General features: G+C 28.4%; 3 protein-coding genes across 3 annotated transcripts in view; 1 reads left to right on the top strand and 2 right to left on the bottom strand.

Annotated features, from left to right (window-relative positions):
* Positions 1 to 188: 188 nt before the first annotated feature.
* LOC105359055 (chymotrypsin-2-like) lies at positions 189 to 2,232 on the bottom strand. The gene is made up of 4 exons (XM_011495531.1): positions 2,184 to 2,232; positions 1,723 to 2,063; positions 1,363 to 1,632; positions 189 to 356 (listed from the first exon to the last, which is right to left on the bottom strand). Exons 1-4 carry the CDS (start codon positions 2,230 to 2,232, stop codon positions 189 to 191), a joined length of 828 nt encoding a protein of 275 aa, XP_011493833.1.
* A 2,363-nt stretch (positions 2,233 to 4,595) lies between these two features.
* Positions 4,596 to 6,326, bottom strand: LOC105359054 (chymotrypsin-1-like). Its single transcript, XM_011495529.1, has 4 exons — positions 6,281 to 6,326; positions 5,780 to 6,120; positions 5,311 to 5,577; positions 4,596 to 4,760 (listed from the first exon to the last, which is right to left on the bottom strand). The coding sequence occupies exons 1-4, from the start codon at positions 6,324 to 6,326 to the stop codon at positions 4,596 to 4,598; spliced, it is 819 nt and encodes a 272-aa protein (XP_011493831.1).
* Positions 6,327 to 8,081: 1,755 nt separating this feature from the next.
* LOC105368794 (DNA (cytosine-5)-methyltransferase 1-like) overlaps positions 8,082 to 13,043 on the top strand; it is a 5,674-nt gene continuing 712 nt past the window's right edge. The window contains 12 exon segments of the mRNA XM_011507919.1: positions 8,082 to 8,690; positions 8,780 to 9,143; positions 9,270 to 9,794; positions 9,980 to 10,080; positions 10,082 to 10,401; positions 10,673 to 11,287; positions 11,360 to 11,677; positions 11,746 to 11,897; positions 11,984 to 12,315; positions 12,386 to 12,497; positions 12,571 to 12,720; positions 12,795 to 12,962. Coding sequence (XP_011506221.1) covers positions 8,296 to 8,690; positions 8,780 to 9,143; positions 9,270 to 9,794; positions 9,980 to 10,080; positions 10,082 to 10,401; positions 10,673 to 11,287; positions 11,360 to 11,677; positions 11,746 to 11,897; positions 11,984 to 12,315; positions 12,386 to 12,497; positions 12,571 to 12,720; positions 12,795 to 12,962 — 3,552 coding nt within the window. The 5' untranslated portion in view covers positions 8,082 to 8,295.

Here is a 13,043-nt window from a genome sequence, read left to right as displayed (position 1 = left end):
ATTAGCCTAAACTGTAGAATTATCAATACTACATCAATGAAAGAAATTATTAAGTTCTGAAAATATGAATTAATTGGTCGTCATTTTCAAACGCACTAAAAGATTAAATTAATTGTGATATAATATTACAAATTATAAGATATTAAAAAAAAAATAGTAATTTTATTTTAGCGAATACAGTTTTACTTTTATACAATTATTCCTGTTATTGTTGAAATGAACATTCTGTAGTAATCTATACCAATGTGAAGATTCACACTTAAAGAATGCACATAATTTGAATCGTCCTTTGGACATGTTCCCACACTAATTGCTATAAGTTGACCTTCGTAAAGAAGTGGACCGCCACTGTCACCCTGCAGAATATACAAAATTAATATATTTCAAATATTCAAAAGATATTATATTAATTATCATATTATTTTATTTTTTTTTTTTTAGTTTTTTTATTTATTCAATAGAATATGTTTATATCCGTATATGTAGGCTATGAGATAGGAGAATAGAAAAATGTTTAAAATTATTAGATAAAAGGGAATTCATAAATATAGGAAAATAGGTATTAATTTTTTATCTCCATACATTAAAATTAGTAGCGAATTAAAGATACGACGATCCTTCTTTTTTTTCTTTTTTTTTTTTTTTTTTAAATACGATTCATTAAACACTTCTATTCAATCGTTATCTTTTTTTAGTTTTTAAAAAAATTCTTTTTTCATGTTACTCAAGTTCATGTCTCATAAAATTATCACAAAAACACATGAAAATATAATATTATAAAAATTTTATTCGTGTTTCCTTTTAATTTTGAATTTGATAGAAGCAAAAATTTTGTAAAGATAAGAATTTTTATAATATGTTTTATTAGTAAACTAGTAAACTGAGTAATTTGTTTACGATAGCCGCGATAATCCTATCGCGAAGATTTTGAATGTACGGATATAATTTTTAGGAACATTAAACATTCGATAAATATTCAAGCAGATGGATAATAATTTAGGTTTTAAGGTTTTTTCCAATAGCGAGGATAAGTTTCATTCCCTTTGTAAACCTAATGACAAAAAAATTGCCATTTGAAATTTCATAGTGCATAAGGCAGTTGTTACTTGGAATATCGTGGAACTCTATAACGAAAGCAAACATTGATGATATTAACTTTGCAATGATTCGAGAAGCTAAAATATTCAAATTTACTTAACTTTACAATGATAAAAATCTTTGACAATCACGTAAATAATTGAGAGTTTTTTTTTTTCTTTCTTATACATAAACAAATGGCTTTGGGGAAGCTTGGCAATAGCCAAGTATAGCCAAGTATCGAACAACATGGCTTTGATGAACGGGAATGTTCTTGATACTTACAGATGTTATTATTATATGAGGGCTAGCCGAGGTGCAGAAATATGTTGGCGGTATCGAAACATATGATCCTCGTAGTCCTTCAGTACGATGGTGGCATCGCGCCGGCGATAATATAGTTACATTTCCTACGTACAGAACACTCGATATGAGAGGTACAGTATTCCTATTACCCCATCCTAGTACTTTAGCAGTCGATTCATAAAGTCGGTTTTGCGGTGATATCGGCGATAACGTAGTTACGTGGATAGGATATGGTAAATTGTTAAAAACCTGTATTTTGATAATTGTTAGTTATGATTATGTTAATGCTTGTGAATTTCTGTAAAAAATTTTGCTTTTATTTTTTGAAGAGAAACTCACGTAAATCAATCCAATGTCATTGCTATTAAAATTAATTTGTATATTATGAACTGTAGCCCATTGATCATAAGATATCAACCAGATTGGATATAATTCTAGATTGAAATGTAAATTGTAACTTCCCATATATACTCGAAAATTATTAAACTGATGGTTATAGATGCAATGCTCGGTCGTTAGGAGGAAGTAATTTGAAAGGAAATTAGCAGTACACGTAATATAACTTTCTTCTGCAATTTCAGAATCTGTGCTTATAAGCGGCACGACGAATGGATATTCACCATAAGTGACTGGTCGTAATCTCTGTCCAAGCAATGATTCAACGTTTTCATAATGATTATCTATAAAATAAGATGTCGAATTAAAAATTGTATTTATTTTTAAATTCGTTAGCATTCCGATCAGGTATTAATTTATTCCTTAATATAAACAAAATTTAAAAGAATCTTTGAAAAACTTACGGAATATTACATATAACTGAATAGCGTAAAGGATTATATTTTGTTGCATATTGATATTTAAAAACTAAAACACACACACACACTCACACATATATATATATATATATGTATATGTATATGTATATGTATGTATTTGCGTGCGCGCGCGCGTGCGGGCGTGCGTGTATGTATATGTGTAGGTATGTATTTATGAATGTATATGTTTATGTGTGTGTTCGTGTGTGATTATGTGTGTATGAGTGTATGCGTGCGTGTGTGAATATATATATATATATATATATATGGGTGTGTATGGGTGCGCACAAATTGGATGTAGGCACTAGCAGTGGTTAAATTATTGAAGTATAAAAATTAATATATATTATTCGCTAGTATATAAGAAATACTTTGTTTCTATCGTTAAGGTTATCGAAATTTACTTGTTATAGTGTCTTATAGATAACTTTGTCGTTAAATGTTAATGATATCTTGACCTTTAATAATTAAAAAAAAAAAAATATATATATATATATATATGCATGCATTCAATAATTGTTAAATGAGATATAAAATTGAAATGTATAGATTATAATGATATGCAAAATTGATAGATATTTACATATACGTTTTTCATTAATTTTTAATCTTTTCAGCTACGTTGTATAACGTATAAATAAAAAATTAGAATGAATTCATTATGAATGAATTATAAAGATTTAATGTGATAAATTTTAGTATTGAAAATGGACATTAAATATTCATTTCGGAAAATCGGTATTAAAAATATAAAGTTTATATATGTTTATTACCGAATGTTTCCTAAATTCTAGATTATAATGAAATTGATTAATGATAAATGTTGTACTTTTGATATTTTACATGAATTGTATTTCATATGAAGCTATTTAGCGCAGAAATTTCTGACAAAGAAAAATCATTGTCACCTGTTGTCACCTTGTCCCTTTTGTTTATTTTTTATTTTTGACATTATTTTAAAAATTATTTCACCACATTATTATTGACAAATATTTTTATAAGTATTTACTACTTATTCTTTAATATCATTGAATATTCATGTATCATTTGGAATGTTTAAACAATTATTGACTCATTATTCATTAAGTAGTGATTTATTCTTTAACTATACTTTAACCTTAATGTCTCTGTCTTTAATTAATGAAATTAACATAACCAATCATCTTCTCTTAACTATTAATTTTTGCGTTAGAATCATTTCAAATATGACTTTTTCTATGTTAATAATTTAGTATATTTAATTGTAATTCGTATCAATTGATGAAATATTAATATATATATATATATATATATATATATATATATATTATATTTGTATTTATCAAATTAATATTAAATAGATTTTTCAAAGTATAAAATTAAAAATGTAAGCTATATGTAATAGTTACATATAGATATTAACTAAGGAATTACTCCATTACAAATATCTAATTATGTAAATATATAATTAAAATATTATTTAGATTCAGGGTTCACGGCATAATCTTAAAAACTTGTTCAATTTCCATATAAAATTGAATACAATAATTTACTTAGATGCATTACTTTTTCTATCATTTCCGCTTATTATAGTTACGTAAACTTTTTAGTCAGTTTATCAATTTAATTGCAAAATTGTCAAAGTCCTTCTATTTTTATAATGTTTACAGCAGATCATTAATCTGGATAACAAATAAATGATTCAACGATATTTAACCTTAAATTTATTGCGAAAACAATAAATTTACCTGAAACACTTGTTTTTCAATATTATTATGGTTTAAATTTCAATAAATCAGTTGGTGAAATATTAATAAATTCAGTTATTTTAAATATATAGACCGAATTTTTTTTTTTTTAATTTTTAAACATAGATTTATAAAAATATTTGTATTAAGAGCAAAGCAAATAGATTTAAATTGAAGAGAATTCAATTTTTATATGATCATACATTTTATCCAGCCATAATTAGTCAGACAACTAAAAAAATATGATTTTACAAAGGAAATAAATATTTAGAATAGAGAAACAGTCTCGGCAACAAAACAGCAATAAAATAAAGTATTGTAAATAAAAAAATACACACACACTCGAATTAGCTTTAGATTTTACTGATTTGCGACGCCCCCCCCCCCCCCACATCCCCCAACAACCACCTAGTCGCGTCAATCAAATCACTTATTGCACTCAAATGCAGCCCTGCCCCGTAACAAACTGTTTGAATAAACCAAGTTATGCTGATAACAGTTCGCTTGTTTGAATATATGTGTTCCGTTCCAGTATGCAAGTCGCGTTTTAGCGCTTCTCATTGCAATGCGACAACTAATAGCAAGATCAATGTTAAATTACTCTACGTATCCTTGCGAATTAAAATCAGTTTATTAAATATATAACTTATATTTATACATAGAATGTGTTTTACATATTTAAAATCTCGTTTATAAAGGATCTATAGAAATTAATACTAATATGGACGTTTATTTTTTCAAATTCAGGTAATATTGCTTCATACGATGATGGTGCTTTTCCTTTAGTAATTCCAATAATTTGCTCTTGATATAGAAGTGGACCGCCACTGTCGCCCTAAAAAATAGTTTGTGTTAATATATTTATGAGAATAAAATTTAGTATTATTTATTTAGTAGTATTTAGTAATGTTTATTAAAAACTAAATAGTTTTATTCTAAATTGTCTTCCAATGTGTAAAATAATAATATGATATTTTATAATAATATTATTGTATGAATGAAGATTCAGAACAGAATTAAATTTCAAGCAGAAATATATCATTATCTCTTCAGCATTATTATATAAATGTGCTTTCTTTTTTATTTCATCATTAAGTTAAACATTTTAATATATATATATATATATATATATATATATATACATAAATACAAAAACAAAACAAAAGTTAATTTTAATTCAAGTATTTTCAACGTATTTTCAAAAAGCATCTCAACAGTATTATTTGTATTATTAAGCTATTATAATAAATAAAAATATGGTAATAAATATAACCATTATAATAAATAAATAAATAAATTGTATTACTTATTTAAAACAAACTATCACACTGCAATGGAAGTACGAAGGAAGTACCCTATTACATAAATAAACCTTGATCACTTACTCTTCCTACAATTACCGATGGTTCACTCTTGGTGCACAGATATACAATTGGTAAACTCGAATAATATCCACACATTGAAGAAATATAGTGAGTGCACTGTTCGTGCGACAAAACAGTGACATTGCCTTTTAGAAGCAAATTCGATGGTCGACCGTTGTTCGTTTCACCCCATCCAGCTAGCTGAGTTGATAAACCGTATAGATAGTTGTCTGAGTATATGGATGAAAGTCGAGAAGGAGTCACTTGAACAGGTGCATTGTACATCAGCTGCAAAAAATTTTATTCGTTCATTTACATTATTTACATCATTTTTATTTTCATGATCACCTAATTTAATAATTGAATGACGACTAATGAATAGTTAACTATATTAGAAGTTTCCATAAGAGCGAGTAAATATTGTACGATCGACTATATGAATTTCTTATGATACATATCAATATTATATAAGATAAAAGAAAAGTCTTACTTTAACGAGGGCAACATCATTTTCTCTAAGTGGAGCTGGTCTGGATAATATATTAAACCATTGATCGTAGGTGATATACCAAAATGGATAATATGTTATGCTATTATATAAATTATGAGACCCAACAAGCACTTTGAATCCGACGTTAGCAATTTCATCGAAACAATGCTCAGCTGTTAAAATATGATAAAATGAAATGAGAGCTCCGGTGCATATGATATTTCGTGGAATTTCGGAACCCCTTTGTAAAATAGCGACGTGAAAATAATCTTCTCTAGCAACTGTCTGTCTTACATTCACGCCCATAAGACTTTTACCAATAATGGAGTTATATTGATTACCTGGAGAATAAGATTATTAATTTAATAAGATAACAAATGTTGTCAAAATATTATAATGAATAAATCAAACAATAACCGAAAGAAAATAAAATATAAACAATATTTAGTAATGCATTCATATATATATATACACACACAAATACATAAATATTTCACTTACATAATAATCCATATTGAAGTAGAAAAATTAAAAATTTTTTCTGCATTCTAAGGAAAACAAAGACTGTATTAATAAATTTATTATATATACTAGTTATGGTTGTAATTTTAAATGTATTTATTAAATATAATAATATATCAAATTTTCATGTTTTATCGATTATCCATTTCCCGTGTATAAATTTAGATTAATTCACGATAATTATTCATATAATCTTGTGTGGTAATTGTGAAACTATTATGAAACTAATTTGTGGAATTGTAAGATGAAATAAGAGTCGTTGATTATTTTGAGAATAAAAAGTCTCTAAAGCTTATTTATTTTAATCTTTAATGTTTAATTATCTGTAAGTAAAGTTAAATTTAATTGTGCGTAACGGTAGTATCAAGAAAGCTTTAGTTGATTGCCAAATAAAACTTGGAAAATTGTTGCAAAGTACTAATTTCACAGTCATATTTGTTAGGAAGCGAAAGTCGAACGGACAATATCAACCATTAATATCGACTATGAACAAAATTATAGAAATTGCTTTTATTTATTCTTTTATTTATGTTTTTATTTTTATTTATTTATTAACTGATTTTATTTATAAAATTCGCATTTTATGAAAATGTATAGTAGCTAATTTTACTATTTTATGGCGCTCTATTATACAACATATACATACATATATATATATATTTATTTTAAAATCATTTTCTTTATCAAATATTTGTAATTACGTCATATGGTTTTATGTTATATAAAAACTTATGTATAGTAGATGAACAATAATACGTCGTACCATCGTTTTTGTTGAAAAGAAATTAAATATACAATCAATGGCATCAATGGAGTTATTCAGCATAAATGAAGATTCTAATGGGACTTTGTAGCTATTTACATATTATAGAAAATTTTTCATGGCTATTAAAGGAGCTTATTAGCTTATTAGCTTTATTAGCTCTCATTTTTACACGTGCATTGAGTTTTTCAAATACAGCGTTAACTATACTAAGTTAAGAATTTCATTTATATCTATTTAACCACATTATTATTTGTATATTGTTGTTTTATAGCGTTAGCCCACAATTTTATACCATTCGTAAAAATAACGTTAATATTGCATTTACGCACAAATTTATGTTAATGTCCTTAAGCATTCTCAGAAATATTATTCCCCTATACTATGAAACAAAAAGATTTTTCGATATTCAATTATTGGCACTCATTTGTTACGATTACCCCGCCTTCGTTAAATTATTGATGAATAATTAAATTATTGCATCATATACAACAAGCAAGCAGCACGGAAGTGTATTGCGCACATCTGAGTTTCCGGTGCGATAGGTTTGAGAGTTCGTCGTAGGCTTACACCTACAATCATTTCGTAATAGATTTTTAAGTTCAAAGAATATCGTTGCGACGTACGTTGTTTCTTCCCCCCTGTCTCTACATACTTTTAACAAAATTAACTTAACGCAAATAGCCTTTGGTTATAGTTGTTGCCGACAATACACCATCATTTTAATTATATTTATTACTGTTATTATAATAATTTATTACGAATACCAAGTGCTTTTAAAAAACTCTATATCAATTGACAACACTGACAGTGCAACGTTTCACGGTTATGCATATGTAATTTTATTTTGCGAGGGAACTTGAGTGCGCGCGCAGCATCTGTGGTAACGAAAAGTTTGTGCAAGGTTTGTTCGTTGTGCATTTTACAATTATTTTTTTTTTCATAACAACAACAACAACAACAACAACAACAACAAAAATTAGTGCACAAATTTGTTACGTTTTGCAACACGCGTGGATTGTTATTTTATACTTGCATACACATATCGTATAAATATATTGTTTGATTGAAAAAATTTGTGCTCTATTGAATATACCGGCCACTATAACCTCATGATTGTTTCTTCGATCGTACTAGATACTTTGATTCATGTAAAATTCTAATTAATATTTATTTCCAAAAGGTGCTGTTCTTTTTGTTTTAGTAGTTTACTTGAAAGTACGTCGTCAGCATGTTGGTGGAAATGAACGGTACAACTTCCAAGGAAATTAAAATAAATGAAGATGCGTACAATGACGATATTTTGCAAAAGATAAAGGAGAATGATGTAGACGATGATACAACAGAGGGTAACGCAAACAAAAGAGTTAAAATGCAAAGCAATGATACGAATAAATGTGAAACTAAAGATTTCATAAAAAAGCTTGTAAAACCAACCGAATCTATCTGTGAAATTTGCTTGCAAAAATTAAATGATACAGATTTGAGATTATACATTGGTCATCCAAATAATGCGGTCGATGAGTATTCGGTCCTTTTGGACCCAAAATTATGCTTATTTAATGGAGATGAATTGAATATCATCGAAGGTGATGCAAGAGCACTTAATAAAGTTACTTCGTTTAGGTATAACTATATAAAATATTTAATAAATTTTTGTCCAATATTGTTTTTTCTTTCAATCCTTTTAATACTTATGTTTTGTACTTTGTTAGCGTTTATGACAAGAATGGCCATTTATGTCCATTCGATACTGGCTTAATTGAAAAAAATGTAAATCTGTATTTTTCTGGTTATGTAAAAGCCATTTATGAAGATGATCCTTCTATCGAAGGAGGAATACCAGGCAAAGACTTAGGCCCTATTGTTGAGTGGTGGGTATCTGGATTTGATGGTGGAGAACAAGCGATTGTATCTTTTAGTACTGAAATTGGAGATTATGTTCTACTAGATGCTTCTGAAGAGTATAATTCATTTATGGTTTCAGTAAGAGAAAAAAGTTTTATGAGTAAGACAGTTATTGAATTTCTATTGGACGAAGAAAGTCCTACTTACGAGGACCTATTGAATAAACTTCAAGTAAGACTTTATTTTACGGTCATTTAATATGAGAATTGACGAACGTTCGAATTAAAAGACCCAAATATGTCATTTGTATGAATTTATTCAATTTTTCAATTTAAATAGTCTATATTCTTATTTTAGATAGTTGCCATGCCAAAAGGCCTACCAAAGTTCACGGAAGATATACTTTTACATCACGCTCAGTTTATCTGTGATCAAATTGTTTCATTTGATGAATCTGCCACATCGGAAGATCCATTATTAATTACGACTCCCTGTATTCGTGCTTTAATTGATCTTGCAGGAATAACATTTAAAAAAGGTAAAACAATAAGGAAAGGTAAAAAACGTAATAGTAGTAGACAGCAAGAAGATGATTGGCGTAGAGGCCTCTTACGCAAAGCGCAGAAAGAAAAAAAACCTACTTGGACAAAAGCTACCACTACTCAATTGGTCAATAATATGTTTGAAAGTTTTTTCCCTGACCAATTGGCCAATAATACTGATACCATAGCTCTAAAGCGGCGCAGATGTGGTGTATGCGAACCCTGTCAACAACCGGATTGTGGCGAATGCGCTGCTTGTAAGAGTATGATCAAATTTGGTGGTCCTGGTCGAAGTAAACAAGCCTGTGTAAAGCGTCGATGTCCGAACATGGAAATTCAGGTAAATATATAAAATACATTTTTAAATATTAACAAAAAATATCCATAAAATTCTATTACAAACTAGATGTATTAAATTGCATAACTATTTTTCAATACTTTGGCATAGAGAGATATTATGTAAATTATGAAATTGTCCTATTGGTATTATAAAAAAATTTTTACAATCATTTACGAATTATTTAGGAAGCAAACGACGAAGATCCTGATGAAGCGCCTGAACTTGATGCAGAATCAAGCATTGTTGCTTATAGGAAAATGATAGGGCCTTTGAAAAGTAGAGCTGGTAGATACTAAAGGAGCATTTTATACTGCGGTTGAGCTTGATTCAGAAACCATTGAAATAAATGATTATGTTTTTATTGAGTCTGTCGATCCGACTGTACCATTACAAATTGTAAAAGTAATATATATGTGGGAAAATAAAATGGGAATTAAGATGTTTCATGCCAACTGGTTATGGAGAGGAAGTGAAACAATATTGGGTGAAACATCAAATTCTAGTGAATTATTTTTAGTAGACGATTGTCAAGATGTACCTATTTCTTATGTGAAATCAAAAACTGAGGTAGTTCGTCAAAATACTCCGGATAATTGGACTGAATTAGGTAATAAACATTGCATTTAATTTTAAAATTAATTAATTTACATTATACAATATGTTTGACTTTTATTTACTTAATTTAACATTATAATTAAATATTAAGTTAACTTGAATTAAAGAAAAAATTAAAAAAAATGCAACATTGACCCTTTATTGATATTAATTTGTGTTTTTTAATAGGTATTCTGATACTTATTGTAATTTCAATAATTTTTTCTTAATTATATAATCTTATATTAAAAATTTTAACTTTTAAATATGAAATTTCATTGTAGGTAATATTAGTATTGATTCAAGCTTGAATGAGTCTAAAGAAGATAATACGTCATTTTTTTACCAGAAACGTTACGATCCTAATACTGCTCGCTTTGAAGATCCATTATCAGATCTTGATTGCCGACCAGAAATAAAATATCGTTTTTGTTCTGCTTGTACACGATGCACAAATTTACAACAGAAAAATAGACCACAAGTATTTGATAAATTAGAAGAAAAAAATAGCAAAGAAGTGTTATATGGCTTAGTGAAATATAAAGATGAGGAGTTTCGAGTTGGTAATGCTGTATTTTTGCAGCAAAAAACATTTAATTTTAAATATCCACCACCTTATCAAAATGCTATAAAACACGCAAAAAGAGAGGTCGATGAGGACAGATTTCCCGAATATTATCGAAAGTTCAATGATCGTATTAAGGGTTCTAATTTTGATACACCCGAGCCATTTGATATTGGTTATATATCTTGCATTTATGCTACAACGAATGTGAAATTACTCGCATCCACTAGCTTGTATATCACAGTTAAAAAGTTATACCGACCAGAGAATACTTACAAAAGCGAATCTTTGAAGCAACGGTCAGATATTAATATGCTGTTTTGGAGTGAAGAAGGTAATGAGTTATATCATTAATAAAGTAATTATAAAAAATTGATATTTTTTTTAACATTTTACTATTTTGCAGAGTGTACAGTTCCCTTCACTTGTGTAGTTGGAAAATGTTATTTGGCTTATTCGGATAATTTAAATCAAAGTATTGAAGAGTGGTCAGCCGCTGGACCTAATCGTTTTTACTTTTCTCAAATGTATATTAGTAAATATGAAGAATTTGACGATCCACCACCAAAGGCATGCAGTATCGGAAAGATTAGCAAAAAAAATGATAAATTAAAGTCTAAGAGTAAAAAACTAGAATTTCAAAATAAGCCCTTAGATGTTTTACCAGAATTTATAAAGATTTCGAAAAAGTTAAGAACTTTGGATGTTTTTGCTGGTTGTGGAGGTACACATACAATATGCACGTGCATCATTCAAAAGTTATGTATTTTTTACAATGCTGAATTTTTACAGGATTATCAGAAGGCTTACAGGAAGCTGGCGTCACGGAAAGTAAATGGGCAATTGAAGTCGATGAAGCTGCAGCGCACGCTTATCGTCAAAATAATTCAAACACCGCTGTTTTTACCGGAGATTGCAATATGTATCTTAAAAAAGCAATGAATGTAATTATTTAACTGTAAAAAATTTATGTAAAAAATGAAAAACTATAATTTACTCATGATAATTCAATTAATATATTAATTTTAAGGGTGATATGTTAGTAAGTGGTCAACGCTTACCTGAAAAAGGTGAAGTAGATTTGCTTTGTGGTGGACCTCCGTGTCAAGGCTTTAGTGGCATGAATAGATTTAATTCTCGAGCTTATTCATTATTTAAAAATTCTCTCGTGGTATCTTATCTTTCTTACTGTGACTACTACAGACCTCGATTTTTTATAATGGAAAATGTACGGAATTTTGTAACATTTAAAAAAAGTATGGTACTTAAATTGACATTGAGATGCCTTATACGAATGGGATATCAGTGCACTTTTGGAATACTTCAGGCAGGAAACTATGGTGTCCCACAAACTCGAAGAAGGTATTAATTTTGCTTAATATAGCAATAGAATGTCAGATAATTTAAACAATAATTTATAAATTATGTTTAGGATGATAATATTGGCTGCTGCCCCTGGAGAAGTACTGCCTAGGTTTCCAAATCCACTTCATGTATTTAGTAAATCAGCGTGTAATTTAAGCGTTGTAATAGATAATAAAAAGGTATTGTCTTTCTTCTTTCTTTTAAATCAGTATTTCATATTTATAACTTTGGTGTTCGTATTTATTACTTTAGTATTCTCCGGTGTATGATTGGACCGATTCAGCCCCATACAAAGTTACTACAGTACGAGATGCTTTATCGGATTTGCCAAATATTAAAAGTGGCAAAAATGAAGATGTCATGGCTTATGGCAGCGAGCCTTTATCTCACTTCCAAAAGAAGGTTGGCAAATTATAATTTCATTTTGATAAAATATGTTTCGCATTAACTTTATTGTTTGTGTTTTTAACGCGCAGGTAAGACATGGCGTACGTGACACATTATTATTAGATCACATATGTAAAGATTTAGGCCCGCTAGTAGAAGCACGTATGGCGCATATTCCAACAATAAGCGGATCTGATTGGCGTGATCTACCAAATATTGTGATGCCTCTAAGCGATGGAAGTCACACAAATAAATTGTATGAATATAAGATTACTGAAAAATACCATAAATCTTATATTCCATATTTTTCTAATATTCTATTTGGTTTCTCCCCCCCC

Source organism: Ceratosolen solmsi, unplaced genomic scaffold, assembly GCF_000503995.2.
Source record: "Ceratosolen solmsi marchali unplaced genomic scaffold, CerSol_1.0 scaffold1, whole genome shotgun sequence".
In the NCBI taxonomy this organism is placed as follows: Eukaryota; Metazoa; Arthropoda; class Insecta; order Hymenoptera; family Agaonidae; genus Ceratosolen; species Ceratosolen solmsi.
The sequence above is the reverse complement of the archived record's forward strand: the minus strand, read 5'-3'. Positions and strand labels throughout refer to the sequence as shown.

Coding starts and splice junctions, on each gene's coding strand:
- LOC105359055 (XM_011495531.1), bottom strand. CDS start 2,232: ATGCAACAAAATATAATCCTTTACGCTATTCAGTTATATGTAATATTC. Junction 2,064..2,183: donor TCAGTTATATGTAATATTCC/GTAAGTTTTTCA, acceptor CTTATTTTATAG/ATAATCATTATGAAAACGTT. Junction 1,633..1,722: donor ATGACATTGGATTGATTTAC/GTGAGTTTCTCT, acceptor ATCAAAATACAG/GTTTTTAACAATTTACCATA.
- LOC105359054 (XM_011495529.1), bottom strand. CDS start 6,326: ATGCAGAAAAAATTTTTAATTTTTCTACTTCAATATGGATTATTAT. Junction 6,121..6,280: donor ACTTCAATATGGATTATTAT/GTAAGTGAAATA, acceptor CTTATTCTCCAG/GTAATCAATATAACTCCATT. Junction 4,761..5,310: donor CATCGGTAATTGTAGGAAGA/GTAAGTGATCAA, acceptor ACTATTTTTTAG/GGCGACAGTGGCGGTCCACT.